General features: G+C 48.2%; 1 protein-coding gene across 5 annotated transcripts in view; it reads right to left on the reverse strand.

Annotated features, from left to right (window-relative positions):
- SNX29 (sorting nexin 29) overlaps nucleotides 1-20,174 on the reverse strand; it is a 551,544-nt gene that overhangs the window by 339,164 nt on the left and 192,206 nt on the right. For all 5 annotated transcript variants that reach the window (XR_007134934.1, XM_047780471.1, XM_047780470.1 and 2 more), the window contains one exon: nucleotides 6,653-6,735. Coding sequence is in view for 4 of the 5 variants with exons in the window: in XM_047780471.1 (XP_047636427.1) it covers nucleotides 6,653-6,735 (83 nt within the window). In the remaining variant the exon portion in view is untranslated. The remainder of the gene's footprint in view (nucleotides 1-6,652; nucleotides 6,736-20,174) is intronic.

Here is a 20,174-nt window from a genome sequence, read left to right on the forward strand (position 1 = left end):
TGTTTTCCCTCAACATCCTCTCTTAGCCAAATGCACTCTCCCATTCGCAATCAGAATGTCTGGTTGGCGCTGTTGCCCCCTTACCCGCCTCCAGGAATGGGCCTGTGACCTTGGCTAGGCCCGTCAAAGTTCTAACTCCTCCATCACACACACCCGGTCACCAGGATTCGTTTAAGTGAGATGGGCCACCCAAGCTGGGCCAGTTAGAATCAATCTGGAAACATCTGTGCATGAAGCCAGTAAGGACACCCTCGAGTGCATCTGCAACTTGTCTTTTTATTAACCTGAAATCAATATGAAAATGTATCTGTTATATCTAGGTGGTCCACTGTCCCCAGGGTATCTTCCTGGTGCTGGCAGCACTGAATGCTTATCAGGGGCCAGGTTCCAGGGGGGCTACCTGTCTGGATTTTTATTTAAAGGTCAGGAAACCGGCTAATCACACAAATATTGTTTTATCAGGGTAATGGACTGCAAAGCTTTCAGGGAGGTTTACCCTACAATTATCACAATTAGTCACCCACTTTCAGAAATTAATGTACAGGTGTTCTGCTAATGTGCCCTGACCCTCCACAGCCTGGGTGCCCTTCAGAACGCATCGCTGGTCCAAAATAATGTCCACAATTGCCTAGAACTTTACGTATGTCATCGCTTTGGAACTTCAAATAAGGCCAGAAGTCAACACTGTTATCTCTCATCAAATAAAAACACTGAAGCTCGAGGATTAAAATTTATTCCAAGAACTCCGGAGTCCCTGTTGTGGTAATGAACCCAACTAGTATCCATGAGGACATGGGTTCAACCCCTGGCCTTGCTCAGTGGGTGAAGGATCCAGCATTGCCATGAGCTGTGGTGTAGGTTGCAGATGAGGCTCAGATCCCGCGTTGCTGTGGCTGTGGTGTAGGCCGGCAGCTGCAGCTCCAATTGACTGCTAGCCTGGGAACCTCCATGTGCCGCAAATGCGGCCCTAAAAAGCAAAAAAAAAGGAGGGGGGGATTTGGAGCTGTTAAAATGATAGGCTTGAGATTCAACTCCGATCCCCACAAACTGGAAAATATGTACTTGCCCTTTGCCTCAATGTTCTATAGTTTTTCCACCCACCTTCTCGAGGCAAAGGCTTCTCGTTACCCTGGAAGGAGGAGCCCTCAGGGAAAAAGGAAGAAATGCCCAGAGCACACCCGGCCCACACACGCCTCTGCTACTGAGAAGCGGGGAGCCAGCGCTTCTGTTTCTCCCCAGCTCCATCCAGCTCTGAGCCCTTCCTGCTTCGAGCCGGCTCCCCATGTGGCTGACGGTCCACGACTGGGTTCTGGGCATCCAGGGAGGAGAGGGGAAGAGCTCATCTTTCCGGGATAAAGGGGGAGATTCTAAGCAATCGGGCCACCCAGCCCCAGGCAGAGGCTGCCCCCTACAGACCAGCGCCTCTGGGTCACCTGTCAGACACCACCTCTGCGGGCCCAGAGTGAGAGTGTATCTTATCACCTAGAGCATTCTGGTAGAATCAACTCAGGGACATAGGGGATGGGCCAGAGACTCAGCTTACACCCGGGTGGGTGTTTTGGCCCCTTTGGAGGTGAATGTCCATCCTCATCAATGGCTCGCGTCAACCGGATTCGAAGTCTCTACCACTGGCCAAGCACCAAGGACGGCTGGCACATTTGTAGCATATTGGCTCATCTTGAACTTCATTAATTTGAAAGTGATTTCCTCTAAGGCAGTGGTTCCAAGTGATCAGGTGCCAGGATTTTTTTTTTTTTTTTTTTAACTCCCCAGGTGACTCAGAATGGAGAAGAAGCACTGCTCCAGTCTTGGGGGGAAGATGGGAGCATGGGTTACAAGGAAAAGAGTGGGGAACAGCTCTCTTCAGTTGGTTTGCTGGGAAGATTAAACTGAGAATTGCTGGCAGCCTTCTGCCAGTGTTAAAAACACCTGCCTGAAAATGAAGCCAAGACGCGGCAGGGAGGATGGGGGGCGGGGGGGGCAGGTGTAGCTAGGGCACCTGAGCTCACGGCAGCAAGTGAAACAAACGTTCCTTCCGCTGACCCAGCCCTTCTCCAGATGGTCCAGTGTGATGGAGGAGGTGCCCAGTCACTGACCTCCTCCTGACCCAGCCCCGCTGCCCTGGCATCTCCCTCGGGGGGCACCCAGCATCCACAGTCATCACAGCTCCCAGCGAGGGACCCCCACCCTGGGCCAGGTTCCCATGGGGAGACTTCCACCATCACATACTCTTGGCCTTGCTCCCCACCTCCCACCTGAAAGGTGAGATTCCCACTCGGGTAGAGGTGACATCCTGAGAAGGGACACACTCCCACAGACTGTCCTCCCTCTCTGTCCCCACTAGGTGAGCGTAATTCTGCAGATCCAGCAAAGCCCCATGGGGGGGGATCTCTAGCTCTACCCCTGGGAAGCAGTATACTGGGAGTGTCACCCTGGCTACAGCTCCAGATGGAGGGTCCAATTAACTATCAGTAGTAAAAATGTTATTCTGGGAGTTCCCATTGCAGCTCTGTGGAAACGAACCCAACTAGTATCCACAAGGACACAGGTTTGATCCCTGGCCTTGCTCAGTGGGTTAAGGATCTGGCATTGCCATGAGCTGTGGTGTAGGCCGGCAGCTGTAGCTCCCATTCAACCCCTGGCCCGGGAACCTCCATATGCCATGGGCCCTAAAATGACAGAAAAAAAAAAAAAGTTATTTTGATCACTATTTGTCTAAGCCCCGCATCTACATCTTCTAGGGAACTTGAGGGGAAAGAAGAGCCAGGATTTACTATAAACTCTGAGTAGTAACAAAATTACCTGCTAACCGCGTGACCGCCTGAGAAGTATCTGAGGCTAAGGGGTCCACCTGCCCCTTGGCCCCTTGCTGAGCTGCCAGATGCCTCTCCAGGCAAGAAGCCAGCTTGAGCTTGACATGCATCTAGTTTCAAACTTTACCAATAAGCCTGAGATGAAAACCTGAGTTTGGCAAATGATTTCCCACTCTTCCCCCCCCCACCCCACCCCACCCCACCCCCGGCCGTCAAGTGAAACTGCCCTGCGGGCTCCCGGGGCAGCAGAAAGAATGTCCAAGCTCCCTAACAACAGAACTGGTCAAATGTCCAGTAAGAGTCACACCGAAGTTTTACTGTCAAGCCACTTCTTCATGGACATGACGGCCCTGACACCGCAGCTCTCAGCTGAAGGGAGCACACAACACGCTCCAGGATGAGAAATCCAGAACCACCAATGAAAACATACGCTTTGGGAAGTCTTCGGAAATTATCAAGGAAAACCAGCACTTGGGTGGTGAATAACCTGACCTCACTTCTGGACCACGATAAGGAAAGAAATTCTTGGAGTTCCCATCGTGGCTCCGTGGTTAACAAACCCAGCTAATATCCAAGAGGACTCAGGTTTGATCCCTGGCCTCGCTCGGTGGGTTAAGGATGCAGCGTCTCCATGAGCTGTGGTGTAGATGGCAGATGTGGCTCGGATCCCACGTTGCTGTGCTGTGGTGTAGGCTGGGGGCTATAGCTCCAATTCGAGCTCTAGCCTGGGAACCTCCACGGCACAGCACAGCACAGGTGAAGAAAGAAAGAAAGAAGGGAGGGAGGAAGAAACAAAATTCTTTCAATTACTTAATAGGTCCACCCAAAAGTCTACTCTGCATCTGCTGGTAAAATCATTATTCTCTTAGAGGCACTTATCTCCCCCTTTTAAAGCAAGAGGGTGGGACTCTAAAATCTAATATCTATAAAATTAAAACTTGTCAACCATCTATCATAAAAGTCCACTGAAGTGGATTTTTTTTCCTAATCCTGAAGGTATATCCCACAGCAATGAAGTGAGGATCCCAACAGAGCCCCAACAAACTCTTCAACCCTGAAGGCACATGGGGCTGAAGCCACTTTCCCTACTGATGGGCTCAGTTTCATATACAATTTGTTGTCCAAAAGATGCAAAAATCTTCCTTCAAACTAAAAAGCTTGTATTGTGGAAAATGCATGTGGAATTCCCACCTAGAGTTTGGGAAGCTAGCACACCTCCCCGTGCTCACGTTAACATCAGGAGCCAAGGAATTGTGATCAAAAGGATTCTCCCTTCCCAACCTCACCCTGCCCCCACTCCTCCAACTCCCCAGAAACCCCAAGGCACCCAAGCCTGCCCAAGACAGCCCAAACTACCAACTGCCAAGGGCACCCCATGGCACCCTGACCTGGCCAGGGCACATACTCCATAGTTTCCAACAACTGGAGCCAGCAAGGGGCTGGGGTTGAGGAGTGGGTCCTGATTTCTTTGAGTAATAGATGAGATCACTTAAAGATGAAATAAAAGTTCTGGAACGGCCAGAGTGCCATTTTTGAAAGTGCGCCTTTTAATGAGGCTGCTTGCTGGCGTCTGGCCAGTAGCTGGTGCTTCCGAGCACTAGGTACGTGGAGCAGAGAGACTGCAGGACTTAAATTGCAACAGAGGACACCAGGCAGAGAAGGTCCCAAAGGCCCGCCTGGTGAGAAACGGAGAGGCAGGGGCCGCACGGGGCAGCAGAACCTGCTGTGTTTTCCCTGCTCTGTGCTGCTGAGGGGCTGGCACAGGCCAGCACTGGCCCAGAGCACTCAGGCTGGGGATTCGGAAAAGGGACTTGAGCCCCTGTGAGAAATCGGTCTGCACGTTGTAGGTTCCGTGGACCCATTATGGGGGGAGTCACTCCAAAAATGCTCCTACTCAGAAACGTTATTTCACAGGGTTGCAGTTTTTCAATCAAATGCAAGCCCAGTGGTGCTTCCCCTCCCCTCATCCCACATTCAATTTTCTTATGGCACCAAAGCAAAGGCCAGGGTGGGGAGAGTGTAGATTTCTCACAAGGCGGTGGCGTGGCCCACGGGTCACCTGCATGACAGTCACATATCTATACACACAAATCTAGAGCCTCAGCCCAGATCCACAGACACAGCAGCTGAGGGGAGGCACTCTCTGCCCAACAGAGGCACATTTAACAGGTCCCCCAGCGAAGGCTCTGCGCGCTCAGGAAGGACCTCCTAAGGCGAAGAACCGGGGATGTGCAGGAGAACGACCTGCACTCATCTCCACCCCAGATACGCGGACGAGCCCCTTAAGCTTTCCTGAGCCTCCGGGAATGAAGTCTTTCAAACAGGGAAAATACCTACTCATCAGAGGGGAACTCAGTCGAACAGATGTGAACTTGCTCCAAAAGGGTAAAGGGCTGAACAAAGAATGTTCATCCAAAACATGCAGTGAACAGAACGAAAGACTAGGAAAGCCACAGCTGCGGAGACAACGGGGAGGCCACGGAAGACGTGAGCCCACACGACAAGGTGGATCCCGGGCCATAGGAGCAGCATCTACGAGAGGTGGCTGGCGAGCCCAGAGAGGAAGCCAGGATTCATTCTGCAATGCGAACCCCCAGGCTGGGAACCCTGACAGACCAGCTGTGAGTGCAGTGAGATACATTATCCAAAAGAGAAAAAGGTGAAAAGAAAATGCACATGCTGAGCCTGGTCAAGTGGAGACTGTGGTAAACACAAAAGCTCCAAAGAAAACTCAAGCCTTGATGACATCACTCGGCAAGCCACATCGTGACGCCAATCTCGCCTCCCTCCAGGACACGGAAAAATAACTACCATTTACCGAGCACACACTGGGCACCGGGCGCCACGCTAGAGGCTACACATGGATTCAGTAAAGCCCCACAACAACCTTGTGACGCTGCTGTGACTTCCTCTTCCATAGGGTCAAATGACTCCAAGAGGTCACGTTACAGATGTTGCGCCCGAATTCAAATCCGGGTCTGGCTGACTCCCAAGACCTGTGAGCGTGGAGCATCTGCCTCTTTGCTAAGATGTCCACTCCCTGAGAGCTTGTTTTTTTTCAATAAATCTTATAATGGTCAGTCAGCTGAAGGCTGCGGGACATTTCAGCCCAAGTTAAATAGCCCCTCTTCAGGCTGATTGAGAAACATGTCAGTGGCGTCATGACAGTTCAAGAGCAGCCCGACTGCCCAGGGAGGAAGCACAGGGCACCACCTCACTGAGCGAGATGTCGGTCAGTGGTCACTCTTCTATCTCCTTGTGTTCTGATTAAGAACATTAATAATGGCTAAAATGTACCCAGTACTCTATGGCAGGCACTGGGCTGAGATGCCAACGTGGACTGGCCTGTGAGGTAGACACTGCCAATGAACCCCATGTTACAGATGTGATGATGGAGGTACAGAGCGATGAAGCAATTTAACCAGAGCTGGGGTTGGTGCTGGTCTGATTCTCCGCCACGTTATTATTCTGTGGCTTTCACCCCTGGCCTGACATGACTTTGTCATGCTGCAGGTTCACTACCTTGAAAAGCCTCAAGACTCTAGAGGCAAAATTTCCTAAGTAATGGATACAACTAACACGTTTCCCTAACAAATGGACAACGACTATTGCTAATAATCTAGTAAGCCACAGGCAGTAAGTCTTACAATGTTAGGCATTTAGCAAGAATACGCAGAAGGGTTTTCCATCTGATTCCTTTTCTGGAACCCTACCCAGCACTGCTTTTCTAATTCGTCAGCCCGCGCACTCATCGCGCGCGGCGTGTCTGCTGCCTGGCCAAGGAGGCGATGAAGACGCCGGAGCTCGGCCCCCTCCCCACCGGCTCAGGCGGCTCCTACCTTCCGCCGCGTGACCTTCTCTTTTCAGCATCTGGACAGCTCCGACATACTTCTTCAGCTGGACTTTGAGCACTTCGTTTTCTCTGTAGGTACAAGAATGTTAGAAACATGTATTTTAAAATGGGCGGTTCAGACCCAAGGCAGGAGGACCATCTGTGTAAAGAAAAATACACAATGTGCATCCCATAAATGTTACTATGTTCTCTGTTTTACAGACCATCATGGGAAAAGACCGTGTTAGCAAGGGCACGTTTGCAAAGGCTCCAGAGAACTGTTCATTCATGACGGAAATACACGCTAACTGGTTCCAGAGCCCGCAAATTTAGGATGCCAACGACATGAGTTGTCCTCAGGTTATCTGAATCTAACAATCTGTCAGGTGCCAGTTCTGCATCAGGTGCTCTGTATCATCCTCTCCATTTAGAGAAGCACATACGAAGCACTGCTGACTGGGGGAATTCTCCATGCTCTTATTATTACCCACTACACATGCGGAACATTCACCGATTATTGCCAGGCATCACGGAAAGCCGTTATGTATCTCATTGAATCCTTCCAAGATCCATATTACCACCACAGCTGTTTTACAGATGAGGAAACAGAGGCATAAAGAGGTGAAGCTGCTGACCAGGTCCATACCCACCCCCATGGAAGACAGCAGGTAATACGGAACCGGTAAATTCACTCCCCGGGCACACACACTGAGGAAGAGGATCAGGAGAGAAAACCTCCGTCTTCTTTTTCCACCCTGCATGGCCTACATTTGACAGATTTTTTTTTAAATTGTTTAGTTGATTGACAACGCTGTGTCAATTTCTTCTATACAGCAAAGTGACTCGGTTATATACACGCATACATGATTTTTTATATTCTTTTTATTACAGTTAATCTAGGAATCTGAACATAACTTCCTGCGCTGTACAGTAGAACCATGTTTTTCCGCATCACCTCTTAAGTATTTATCACGCAGCTCAGACTGTATCCACGTGACCTCACTGACTCAAGCACGTGTGCATTCATCCGTCCCTTCTTCATCCTGGGAAACACGTTTATTAATAATATGTCAGGAACATATTATGTGACATATCAGGGTCACAGACATGGCTCTGATCCCCTGTTGCTGTGGCTGTGGTGTAAGCCGGCAGCTGCAACTCCAATTTGACCCTGGCCTGGGAACTTCCATATGCCATGGGGGTGGCCTCCAAAGACAAAAGGAAAAAAGGTGTCTTTTATGATTATAAAAAATAAAATACTCATTACAAAATACTCAATCAGAACACATTTAAGAAGGAATGTAACCCACTCCTGGGCATGCATCCAGAGAAAACCAGGACTCAAAAAGATCCATGTACCCCAATGTTCACTGCATCACTGTATACAACAGCCAAGACATGGAAGCAACCTAAATGCCCGTCGACAGAGGACTGGATAAAGAAGATGTGGCACATACACACAATGGACTATTCAGCCATTAAAAGGAAAGAAATAATGGCATTTGCAGCAACATGAATGGACTTCAAAATTATCATGCTGGAGTTCCCGTCATGGCTCAGTGGTTAACGAATCCTACTAGGAACCATGAGGTTGCGGGTTCGATTCCTGGCTTCGCTCAGTGGGTTAAGGATCTGGCGTTGCCGTGGGCTGAGGTCGCAGACACAGCTCAGATACCGCATTGCTGTGGCTCTGGTGTAGGCCAGTGGCTAGAGCTCTGATTAGACCCCTAGCCTGGGAAACTCCATATGCCACGGGAGTGGCCCAAGAAATGGCAAAAAAAAAAAAAAAAAAAAGACAAAATTATCAGGCTAAGTGTGGTTAGTCAGTGACACCAACGGCATATGCTATCACTAACATGCAGAATCTAAAAAGAGGACACAATGAACTTCTTTGCAGAACAGATACTGACTCACAGACTTCGAAAAACTTATGGTTTCCAAGGGAAACTGGCTGGCGGGTGGGGGGAATGGGCTGGGAGTTTGGGCTGGAAATGTTATAAAATTGGGTTGTGAGGATTGTTGTACAACTATAAATGTCTAAAAATTCTTTGAGTTAAAAAGAAAATAAGAAACCCACTGAAAACTCAACACCTTGAAGTAAACCCCACTCACATTTTGTATCCATCCTCTTATCACCCTCCAGGCACGTGCACGCACACACCTAAATACAATTATTCACTGGCGAAACACCCTTCACATTCCTTTAACCTGTTTTGTTTGCAGCCTTTTTCCTTTGCTTACTGTCCCCTCAGCCCTACCCCATGGGAACCAACGTTAAAACCCCAGTGTGTACGTGTCACGCCCCCTCCATGCTCATACGGTCCCCACCAGCCCGATACCCTCGCACAGAGTCTGCTTTATGAAACCAGATCCTATTATATCCTATTTTCTGCAGCTGGCTTGTCTCATGTCACAATGCACCACAGTAAGCTTCTGGCTCCATCCATTTATGGGTGGAAGTGCCATTTCGTGGTACGAATATGCCACGTGTTTGCTCAGTGGAAAAACTGCGGACTGCCCACCACTGACTCCACCTGTCTGTTTGCAACATGTCAGACTAGACCTCAGCCCCCGGAGACAGCACTTTGTCTGCATTTTGCTTTTCGGTGCTGTGGTTTGGCAGAAAGAGCACCAGTCCCATGGGCAGACGCTCCCATAAACTTAGGTGTCGCCGGAGACGTCCACCTTCGCCTCTGTGAGAGGAAAACAGGAAGGAGCCCCTTAATCGTCGCCCTCCTCCTATTCAGCCTGTCACGCATGTTTCTATAGGCAGCGGCACTGGGGGACACACTGGTGGCCTGTCAAGAGCTGGTCTGAAGCGAAGTGACTAACACGTCTTGAAAAGGTTTGTGGAAGGGAAACTTCTCCCCAGTGGACACACTCATACAGCGGGGGGGCGGGGGCGGGCGGGGTCTTGGATTCCCACAGCTGGATCGTGTCATTCATCAGAGCCCACCCCGGATCCCCACACCTGAATCCCAGGCACGTCAGCTTAAAACAAGGGGAGGAGGCGAGAGACGAGCATTTCTATGTGGCCGAATTGAATAAGAGTCTGTGCAGGACGCCAACCAGGAGGCGGAAGAGACGGGTTCATCCAGGCGGACCGACAGGTGAGTCTGGCCGGCGTCTGGCTGCTAGGTCTCAGCTCCTTTGCTAACACTGTCCAGGCCCAGCCTTGGCAGCCTCGTTCATCTTCAACTCGCAGCCAGAGCTAAGTGTTCAAGAGGCTTCTTTTCTTCCAGTTTAACAGCATCTTAAGACTAAGCATCAGACCTAATAGATAAAGACCAAAACTTCTGATACAAATGATGAAAGAGCGTGGCGACCACACCACACTAGACAGCTTTGGGAACCATCAGGTCACCCGGCCAATGTGACGCTGATGAGTGTGTTTGCCTTTGCTGGGAAAGGAGTACTTTCAGTTCAGCCAAACTGCTCCTGCACGAAACTCAAACACATGGAGGGCACGCGGACCACTCCAGAGAGGCACCTGGCTCCTGACCCCAGGCAGGAGGAGGCACTTTTTGTTTTCATTTCTAATTGTGAAGTAACTGCAGATCCAGAAAGCTGCAGAGACATGACTGAGAGGTCTTATACACCCTCGGCCTGGCCTCCCCAACAGTTACACTTCCATCGCCGCAGTCCCATGCAAATCCAGAACTCCAGCGGAACTTCCATCTGCCCAGTGTTTAACTGCTGCTCATAACATCCTGAAGAAAGGATACCAACTCAAATGACCACAGCAGTCAGACAGACCGGGCCCATGAATAACGCAAAGCAGGCACAAGCCAAGAGGGCCTGGGGCGGGAGATGTGGCCAGCTGGAGGGTTCGTGCCCCACCAAAAGGTATTTCTTAAAAGCCTAACACGTCGATGGCCCAAGAAAATAATTCCCAGGCTCTGAACAACTAACTTACAACCAGCCAACAGAACTTTAATTTGTAGGAAGAGGAGCCATAAAGAATGGATCATTCCCGATTAGCAAGTAAGAACGTCATTTTATTTCCCATCTCATGAGACAATGGATGGATCCATTAACTGAGTGCATTCTAACTATGAAAGACCTCTGAAACCCTCCGAGTGTGTGGAAGAGGTGGAGATGACGGCTGAGGCCCATCCCAACAGGGGCCTCAAGCCAGCACAAACTGCAGCTGGCATGCAGCTCACCCTCAGAACCAGCTGGTGGCCTGTCAAGAGCTGGTCTTCCCCCCAAGGATTAAGTCTTTCAACTGCAACTTTTACATCTGCCTCAAATGAGGAGGTAGTTGGGGTGGGGGCGCCTTCAGCGGTCACCCTACAAGGGCGAGGAGCAGCAGGGGAGGGCTTCAGTCAGACAGCCTTGAGCAACCGCAGTGGGAACCCAACCCTGAGAGGGAGACAGACTTGCAGAGACCCCCCTCCCCACCACGTGTTTAGCAACCACCCACTTCCTTCCACGCTGAAGGATGGTGGGATCCGACTTCCTTGCAGGTTCAACGAAGGGAGAAAAAACCCAGAGAGGGAACTACAGCAGAACCTCCCAAGGGTGGTACAGCCCTGAGATCATGTGAGGCGCTCGCTAACCTTTTCGTGTTAACACCTGGGCGTTTCTTCTGGTATGTTTGCTAAAAACTGATTTTCTATTGATGGCAGTGATGTAAAGAATCCTCTGGAAAGAAATGTAAAGGCTTTCGGAAGTGGGTACATCAGAAGACAAACATTAAGGAACAATTAACAGGAGTGATGCAGAGACGCGGCAAAGGCCATGAAGTGGGGCTCAGCACAGACTTGGCCAAATCAGGACAGGAGGAGAAGACATTTTCTTGAAGTGTCCTTCCCAAACTGCATTCCTGGGGATGATACGGGCTCCGGGTGTGTGTGGGGATAGTTAGAGTTAAATGTTTAGGAGAAGATGGAGCTGAACAACCTGAGGCAGGGTTCCTCCCTTCTCCTCCTCCCCAGGGCTCCCTGGAGCCTTTGGTGTGTACACACGGACCGCCGATTACCTGTCCCATCGGACAGCCTGCGACGTGCTGCGTTTTCACACTGAGCGGGGCCCGCTCGGAGTGGGGAGCAGACTCGAGTGGAAAAGCAAAGTGCTGCCCCCGGGACTGAGGCAGAGCTGGGCATCTGAGGTGTTCAGAGCTCCTCGAACGCCCTCCGCACGAGGGAAGAAGTAAGAAGGAGCCCAGTGCCAAGACCTCCTCCAGGTAAACCCTGCACCTCGTTCAAAAGCTCCCGACACGTGGACACGTGTCATAGGAACGAAGTGGTTCTACCCAGCACACAAGAGTAGGTGCCTCTGGGTGGGGCTCTGAGAGTCCACGGTGTCTTGTTCCATCTGCACAGTGACTCTGCGAGAGGGGTTACTGTTTCCACCTTTTATTACTCTCACAGTACAGATGAAGGAACTGGGCTCGCAACAAAAAATTCACAGAGATGAGGGGGCACGATTCACTCTCAAACACGTCTCTCTGCCACCTCATGTGGTCTCAGGGGATCCTAACAATGCCCCCCGACATGAGTTTACTGTGCCCATTTTGATGGGAAAGCCGAGGCCCAGACAAACACCATTCACAGACCTGGGATTCAAACCCATGTCCTTTACCACCAAAGACTCCCACTGGTTCTTATCAATTTCAGGAATTAAATGAACAAAGCTGAAACCAAAGCCTTGAAAGAGGCCCCTGGGAAATGAGGACTGACGAGCCTGGGCCTGCAGAGGCTCCTGGGCAGTGCGACTGCTGTGCGGGTTCATGCAGGGGATCCTCCTAGGCTGCCAGCTCTGGTCTGAGGTTGAGGACGTGCCCTCGTGGGACACGCTCAAGCCCCTGCTGCCCAGCGACAGACATCTCACAACGGTCAGCGGCTGGTCCGAGGTCAGCTTTTCCCAGATACAAATCGACAGCATCAAACACTGTACGGCCTTCTGACCCAACAACTCCACTTCTAAGATACGATGCTCAGGAAAGAAGAAAGGGCAGAAGTTTCGAAACATTCACAGGAGGACACTGAGAATGTTATCAGAAAGAAACTGACTGCAAATTACCTGACACGGGGGTAATGCATCAACTGTGGTTTATCCACCTGTAACAGGACCCTGGGAAGCTGTCGAAGTTGTGATGAATATGCATGTTTATTACTGTGGATAAACATTTGTAATACATCATGATGCGAATGCGGCAGAATACAAAGGAAGTATATTTACCATAATCCCTCACGTATATTTACTGGCATATATTTGCATTAGTAATACATACACCATGGTGTCAACAGGGCTTCCTTTTGAATGATGAAATTAGGAGAAAAAAAATTTAATATGCCATCAACACACTTTACAAGCACACTCGAAAAAACAATGTAGGAAGGGTGAGGTCAGCCCTACAAACAAGAGCAAGCCTACTGCTAACAACACACTCGGTGGTGAAAGACGGCATGGTTTCCCCACAGGACCAAGAACAAGCTAGGAAGTCTCTCACCATCCTATTTAGTGCAGTACTGGAGGTGAAATGGGTGGGGGGAGTGTTAAATTTTTTTATTATAGTTGATTTATAATGTTCTATCAATTTCTGCTGTACAGCAAAGTGACCCAGTTATATATTTATATACATTCTTTTTTTCACATTATCCTCCATCATGTGTCATCACAAGTGATTATACATAGTTCCCTGTGCTGCAGAGCAGGATCTCACTGCTCATCCACTCCAGATGGAATAGTTTGCATCTACGAACCCCAAACTCCCCGTCCAAGGCACTCCCTCCCCTCCCCCTTAGCGACCACACGTCTGTTCTCCATGACTATGAGTTTTGTTTCTTTTCCGTCGATATCGCTTATGTTCTATACAGCACAAATGTTTTGTGTTTTTTTTAAAGGTATGCAGATTGGAAAAGAATAACTAGAACGGTCCCCACTGGCAGATGACATGCTTTTCCACCTACAAAATCTAAAGAATCTACAAAAACTCCTAGGATAAGTGACTTTTTCAATGTCAAATATAGAAATGAATTAAGTTTCTATATGTTAGCAATCAACAATTAGAATACAATATTATTAAAAAAATCATTCATTATAGTTCCAAAAGATGCAATACACAGATGTAAATCCAGCAAAACACATGCATGATCAGGATGTGGAAAAACTAAAAAGACTGACAAGAAGTGAAAACACAACTACATTAATGTATCAGGTTCACAGACTGTAAGACTCCAAACAGTTAAGAAGTCAATTAACAAACTGATCTATAGATTGAACACAAGTCCAATAAAAATCCCGGTAGAGTATTTTACACATACACACTAGCTGATTCTGAAATTCATAGGAAAGGCAAAGAAACTATAGGAGCCAAAATCTTTTGAAATAGAAGTAAAATTTGAAGGACTCACACTACTCAATTTCAAGACTTTCTATGAAGAAATGGCAATCAAGGAATACAGTGTCGGCAAATGACAGGCACAGGCCAATAAAAGGTCCAGAAATAAACTCACACAAATATAAACAACTAATTTTTGACCAAAGTCCAAAGGCAATTCAGGGAAAAGGATGGCCTTTTCAACGGAAGGCTTGACACCCATATGCAAAAAAAAAAAAAACCAACTTCAACTAATACTTTGCACCTTATGGAAATATTAACTCCAACTGCATGAGAGAGCAGTGTAAAGCATGAAATTTTAAAGCTTGAGAATGTCTTTATGCCTAACCTGGGGTTAAGCAAGGAATTCTTAGATTTAACACCAAAAGCATGAGCCATTAAAAAAAAAAAAAAAAAAGATGTTTAACTGGGTTTCCTCTGTGAAAGACAGTGTGAAGAACAGAGAAGACAAGCTAGAGGCTGGGAGAAAACACTTTCAAATCAGTTAACAGGATATGTACTCCAAATAAATAAAGAACTCTCAAAACAAAGCCAAAGACAAACCTAACCAATATAAAAGGGCAAAGAGCCAAAGATGTGAACAGATAATTCATTAAAGAAGATGGCCAGACAGTAAATACGCACATGAAAAGATGCTGGTCATCATCAGTCAGAGAAATACAAATCACAATCAGCGAAATGGCACACAAGCCTATTAAAACAGCTTTAAAATTGTTTAATGACAATATTAAGTGCCAGAGGGAATCTGGAGCGACTGGAACCCTAACACTGCTGGTGACTCCGGAAAACAGCAGAGCAGCTTTTTACAAAGTTGAACAGACACTGGTCATAGGACCCAGAAACCCACTTCAGATGATTTTTCTTAGAGAATGAACATTCAGGCAAAAATCTCTACGTGAGTGTTTACAGCAGCATTGCTCATAATCACTAAAAAACTGGAAACAACTCAAATGCCCTTCCAGTGAGTAAATGCTTGAACCATGGTCCACCCATTAAAAGGGATACTGTTCATACATAAAACGTAACATAGTATTGACGGATGCACCCACTTGGATGAATCTCAAAAAAGCATCATTCTAAACGAGAGAAACCAGTCCCCAAAGGCCAGACACTGTATGATTTCATGTATATGACATTCTAGAAAAGGCAAAACTGCAGGAGAGGAGGACAGATCACTGGTAGACAAGAGAGAGACCCCAGGGAATGGGAGAGTCCGGGCAAAGAGTCTGGCCACAAAGAGGAGGCAGGAGAGACTTTTTGGAGGTAATACAACTGTTCCTTACCCTGACTTTGGTAGTGGGATTAATCTATGCCTGTCTTAAAATCATGCAACTGTACATCTTTAAAAAGTGAATTTTACTGTATGGACATTAAAACCAAAAAAAAATGAGTTAATAGGAGTTCCCAGCTAGCCTAGCAGTTAAAGATCTGGCATGGTCACTGCTCTGACTCTGGTTACCACTATGGCGTGGGTTCGATACCTGGCCTGGGAACATGCCACGTCACAGCCAAAATAAATTTTTTAGTTAATAAAAAAGAGTAAGTGAGAGGGGAGAAGGTGGGCCACATTCATCACCGTGCCTGCCTAGCAGACAGTCGGGGAGGCACCTCCTGCTTACCAGTGTTCATAACATAGGCACCTGGAGAAGACACCATACAGCCATGGGCATATGCCAGCTGGGGGTTGGCTGGGGGAAACAACGACACCAACACAGTTACCACTTGACAGGGCAGACTTTCTTCCCCCCTCCTTGCTCGCTTTTTTTTTTTTTTTTTAATTCTGATAAAGTAACAAAATTTACCATCTTAACCACTTTTAAGTACACAGTTAAGTACCTTCAGGTGCAACCGTCACCACCATCCATCTCTAGAACTTGTCTCATCTTGCCAAACAAACTCTGTTCCCATTAAGCAATCACCCTCCCTTCCCACCCCGAGCCCTCAGCAACCACCATTCTACTTTCTGTCTCCATGATTAATATCCTCAAGAATGATGAAAAGATGATTCAGGAAATGTTACTGTCAGCTGCGGTACAGCTTCGAACGCAGCTTTGAGCAAAGGAGATGGCAATTCAAAACGGGCTTGACAGGAGCCTCCAAAGACTCAGTGAGAAGTAACCAAGCATCATGTCAGGACACCGGCACACAACGAGGCCAGACAAGCCTGGCTTGCTCCGGCCTCCCCCGCAGAGGTCTGCAGGCTGCTGCACTGCGGTGCGAGCTCCGTGCAGTGATAAACTGACAGAGTCAATGCAAGCCTCAAGCTTCCTTCCCAAGATGCTGACTTAACTTCGGAATCCAAGGCCAGCTTATGTTCCATTCTAGAGTCATCTACTTTATTATCTTTTTTTTACCTTTGGGGGGTCATTTCAGGGCTGCACAATGCTCGCTCGCTCTCCCCGTTCTCCCTCCCTCCCTCCCTCTCCCTGATCACCAGCTGCCCTGCCTTGAGGACACCCGGTCTGGATGCAAGAGGGCCACGTACATGGTGGGAGATGAGGCCAACTGAGTGAACTTAGATCTTCCAGGTCCAGCAGAGCCTTGAAATAACCACAGCTCTACCCAACGTCCTGACTACGACCTCAGGAAAGACCTTGAACCAGAGGCACCAGCTGGTCGTGTCCAGACTCTAGACCCACAAAAACGATGAGATAGTAAATGTATTGTTTTAATCTGCTAAATGCGGGGCTCATCTGTTACAGAGCGGAGAACTAACACGCCTTGACACACATTAATTCTTTTAATCCTTACAGCTATTCTCTGAGGTACCCCGATCTTCAATTTCAAGCCAAGGCAAAGAGAGGGAAGAAGGGCAAAGAGGACAAAGAACCGGCCGAAGGCACCTGGGTTCTCTGACCATGGAGTCCCTCCTCTGTCAACGTGACAGTCCCGCCATCTGAGTGATTCTGCAACAGGGGAGGAAAGTCTGACTCTGCATGAGATCTGCTCCTTTCCTTTAACTTTAACCTTTGTCCTCTGCACCTTTTGCAAAAGGATGCTGCCTATCGCCTGAAATAGACAGGCTAGCCTCTTCTTAAGCCTCTTGAGAGTATTAAATTTTTAAATAAAAAGTTGCAGAATAGAGAGTAACATCTGTTTTGTTAGAAATGTACAGCAACATTGTGACTTGTGTGACCTGACCTAAGTGGACAGCTACAAGAACAAAGGATCCACACCAAGAAATCGGTGACACCTAACCACACCCCTCCCTCGGCCGACCTTTAAAGGGCTTTGCTGAAAAGCCTTCAGGGAGCTGGGGGCTTTGGGCGCACGCACCGCCCGGCTCCTTGCATGGCCCTGCAATAAACCTTTCTCTGCTCCCAACGCTGACATTTCAGTACTGTTTGGCCTCCCTGGGCATCAGGCACAAAGACAGGTTCGGTGACAATTTTCATTCCAGCCAAAAGTGTACAGGCCAAACCCTCTCCACAGCTCCATCTACTCACCGAAGCAAGGGAAGAATTCTGAAGACCTCACAGGACTGTGGCAGAAAGCATTTAATTTATTCAGTACCCGAACCTATGATGTACCAGGTATTATTCAGACAACAGCAATGGGAAGGGAAACAAGGATTTCTACACCCATGGAAGTGGCATTCACAAAGGGAAGGTGGTCAAACCTTCCGTTAACAGGGAGGACTCTAAAAGCTAACCCCAGGCCTGTTCATCAGGTAAAACCCAAAAGACCGACAGCTCTAAAGGCTGGCGAGGCCATGGAGCAACAGGAACGCTCATTGTTAGTGGGGATGCAAAATAGTACAGCCACGGAATTCCCACGTGGTGCAGCAGATTAAGGATCTTGAACTGTCCCTGCAGTGGCTTGGGGTGCTGCTGCAGCACGGGTTCGATCCCTGGCCTTTCGATTTCTATATGCTGTGGGTACAGCCAAAAAAAAAAAAAGAAAAAAGAAAAGGATAGAAAAAAAAAAAAAAAGGTACAGCTGCTTTGGAAGACTCTTACCATATGATCCAGAAATCATGCTCCTGGGTATTTACCAAAAGGAGCTGAGAACATATATCCTCACAAATCCTTGCACCTGCTATTGAGCAGTTTTATTCATTAACTGTCAAAACCTGGAAGCAATCAAGACGTCCTCTGACAGGTGAAAGGATAAACACACTGTGGTCCATCCAGACAATGGAATATTATTCAGTGATGAAAAGAAATGAGCTGCCAAGTTATGAAAAGACACAGAGGAAACTGGAATGCACACTGCTAAGTGAAAGAGGCCAATGTGAAAGGGAGACCAACCGTGATTCCACCTACTTGATACTCTGTGAAAGGCAAAACTATGGAGACAGTAAGGAGATCAGTGGCTGCCAGGGGTTAGGAGAAGGGTTTAGCAGGCAGAGCACAGAAGACTTAGTGAATTTAGTCTGTGAGATACTATAATAAGGGACACAGGACACCCATCTGTCCAAATCCATGGACTGTGCGCCCCCAAGAGGGAACCCTGAGGTTAACAGGACTGTGGTTAATAATAATGGATCTTCTTGCTCATCCACTGTAGCAAACGTAGCACCACCAACACAAGATGGTAATGACGGGAAACTGGGGAGGAGGGCAGTGATGTATGTGGGAACTCTCTGGACTTTGTGCTCATGATTCTATAAATCTAAAACTACTCCCCAAAAGCCTATTAAATTTAAAGTAAATAAATAAAGCAGGGGAAAAGGATGTTGAGTAGGGATTATTTTAGGTAGGGTCATCTGAGAAGGCCTTTTGACAGGTGACAGAGGCAAAACCTAAAGGAAGAGGACCTCCCAAGGCAGGGAGGCACCTGGAGACCATGCAAAAACGCTGGTTCTGACTCAGCATGTCTGAGTGGAGCCGGAGATGGCACTCCCACCAAGCCCCCTGAGGATGCCGATGTTCCCAGACCCTGGACCACCTTGGAGCCTGGAGGAGGGAGGTTCTGGGCAGAGGAACAAGGCAGGGAAGAGCCCTGAGGCCAGTGCCTCGCCTGCTCCTGGAACTCAGAAATGCCAAGGAGGCCGAACCCTGAGGGACCCCCAATGTGTAAATTATATTCTAAGCCCAAAGGGCAGCCAATAAAAGGTGTTAAGCAGACTATGCGGAAAAAACAAAGAGTGGGGTGGAAACAGGACAAGCGTCAGACCAGAAAGAAGGAAGCTGCCCTGATCACCCATCAGGCAAGAAATGACGACGGTGGCCAGGACCCGGAACACTGGGTGGTGACAGTGGAGACAGAGAGATGTACTCAGATCTGGTCTGCAGGATTCTAACAAGCCTTGCCAGCTCTCAGCCCCACCCCGAATGCGTCTGTGGGCCACCCTGCAGTCTTCTTTAGAAGCATCAGGAAACAAATCATCAAGGAGGTGGCAAGTACCTCTCTCACCGCTCCAGTGACTGCGGTAATTAGTGTCTATAAGTCGAAGCAATCATGCCTGCCCCAATGTCAGAATACACAACTGGCAGCCCCAGCCAGCCCCACTCGAAGGCTAATTACTCAAAACAAAACCGATGAACCTGTTAAGTGCATCTGGTGATTCGCAAGCATCCACACAACACAGCAAACCGCTCGCTCTGCCGCTCCTGCTCCCACGGGAATTCTGCCTTCCCCAGCCAGACCCTGGCATGAGGGTACCTCAGACAGTGGTCTGGTGGGTAACAAGTAGGCACTAACCATAACGACATGTGATCACTAGAAGAATGTGGCTAAGAGAGCAAGGTATCCCCAAAATGACGGTCCCAAGCTGCGCCAACAAGTCAGGAAGAAGAGGCATAAATGCCCCAGCTCTGTGGGGTTTATGGCCTCCCTCAAGCTCCCTGCAAAATAACACACAAAGCACTGGGAACCTCCATGTGCTGTGGGTGCAGGCCTAAAAAGACAAAAACAAAACAAGACTGAGATGAAATATTTGAATTTGTAGTACTGGTTTTTGTTTCGTTTTGTTGGTCATGATATGTGTGTTTATATAAAATTAGAAACCTAACAAGATAGATCCCCTTTGTAGACTGGCAAGTAGCATCAGAAATTAATATATCATTTAGAGACTGCGACAAAGTCCTTCCTCTGTTAAAGTCCAGAGTAGTTTGATTAGCGGCATGGAATTTGCTTTGTCATAAAACAGAACCTCATGTTTTTCTCTCTGATTTTTTTCCTCGTATTGCAAACATACAACCACAATAAAGACACAAACATGAAAAAAAAAGAAAAA

This window comes from Phacochoerus africanus, chromosome 5 (assembly GCF_016906955.1).
Source record: "Phacochoerus africanus isolate WHEZ1 chromosome 5, ROS_Pafr_v1, whole genome shotgun sequence".
NCBI classification, from domain to species: Eukaryota; Metazoa; Chordata; class Mammalia; order Artiodactyla; family Suidae; genus Phacochoerus; species Phacochoerus africanus.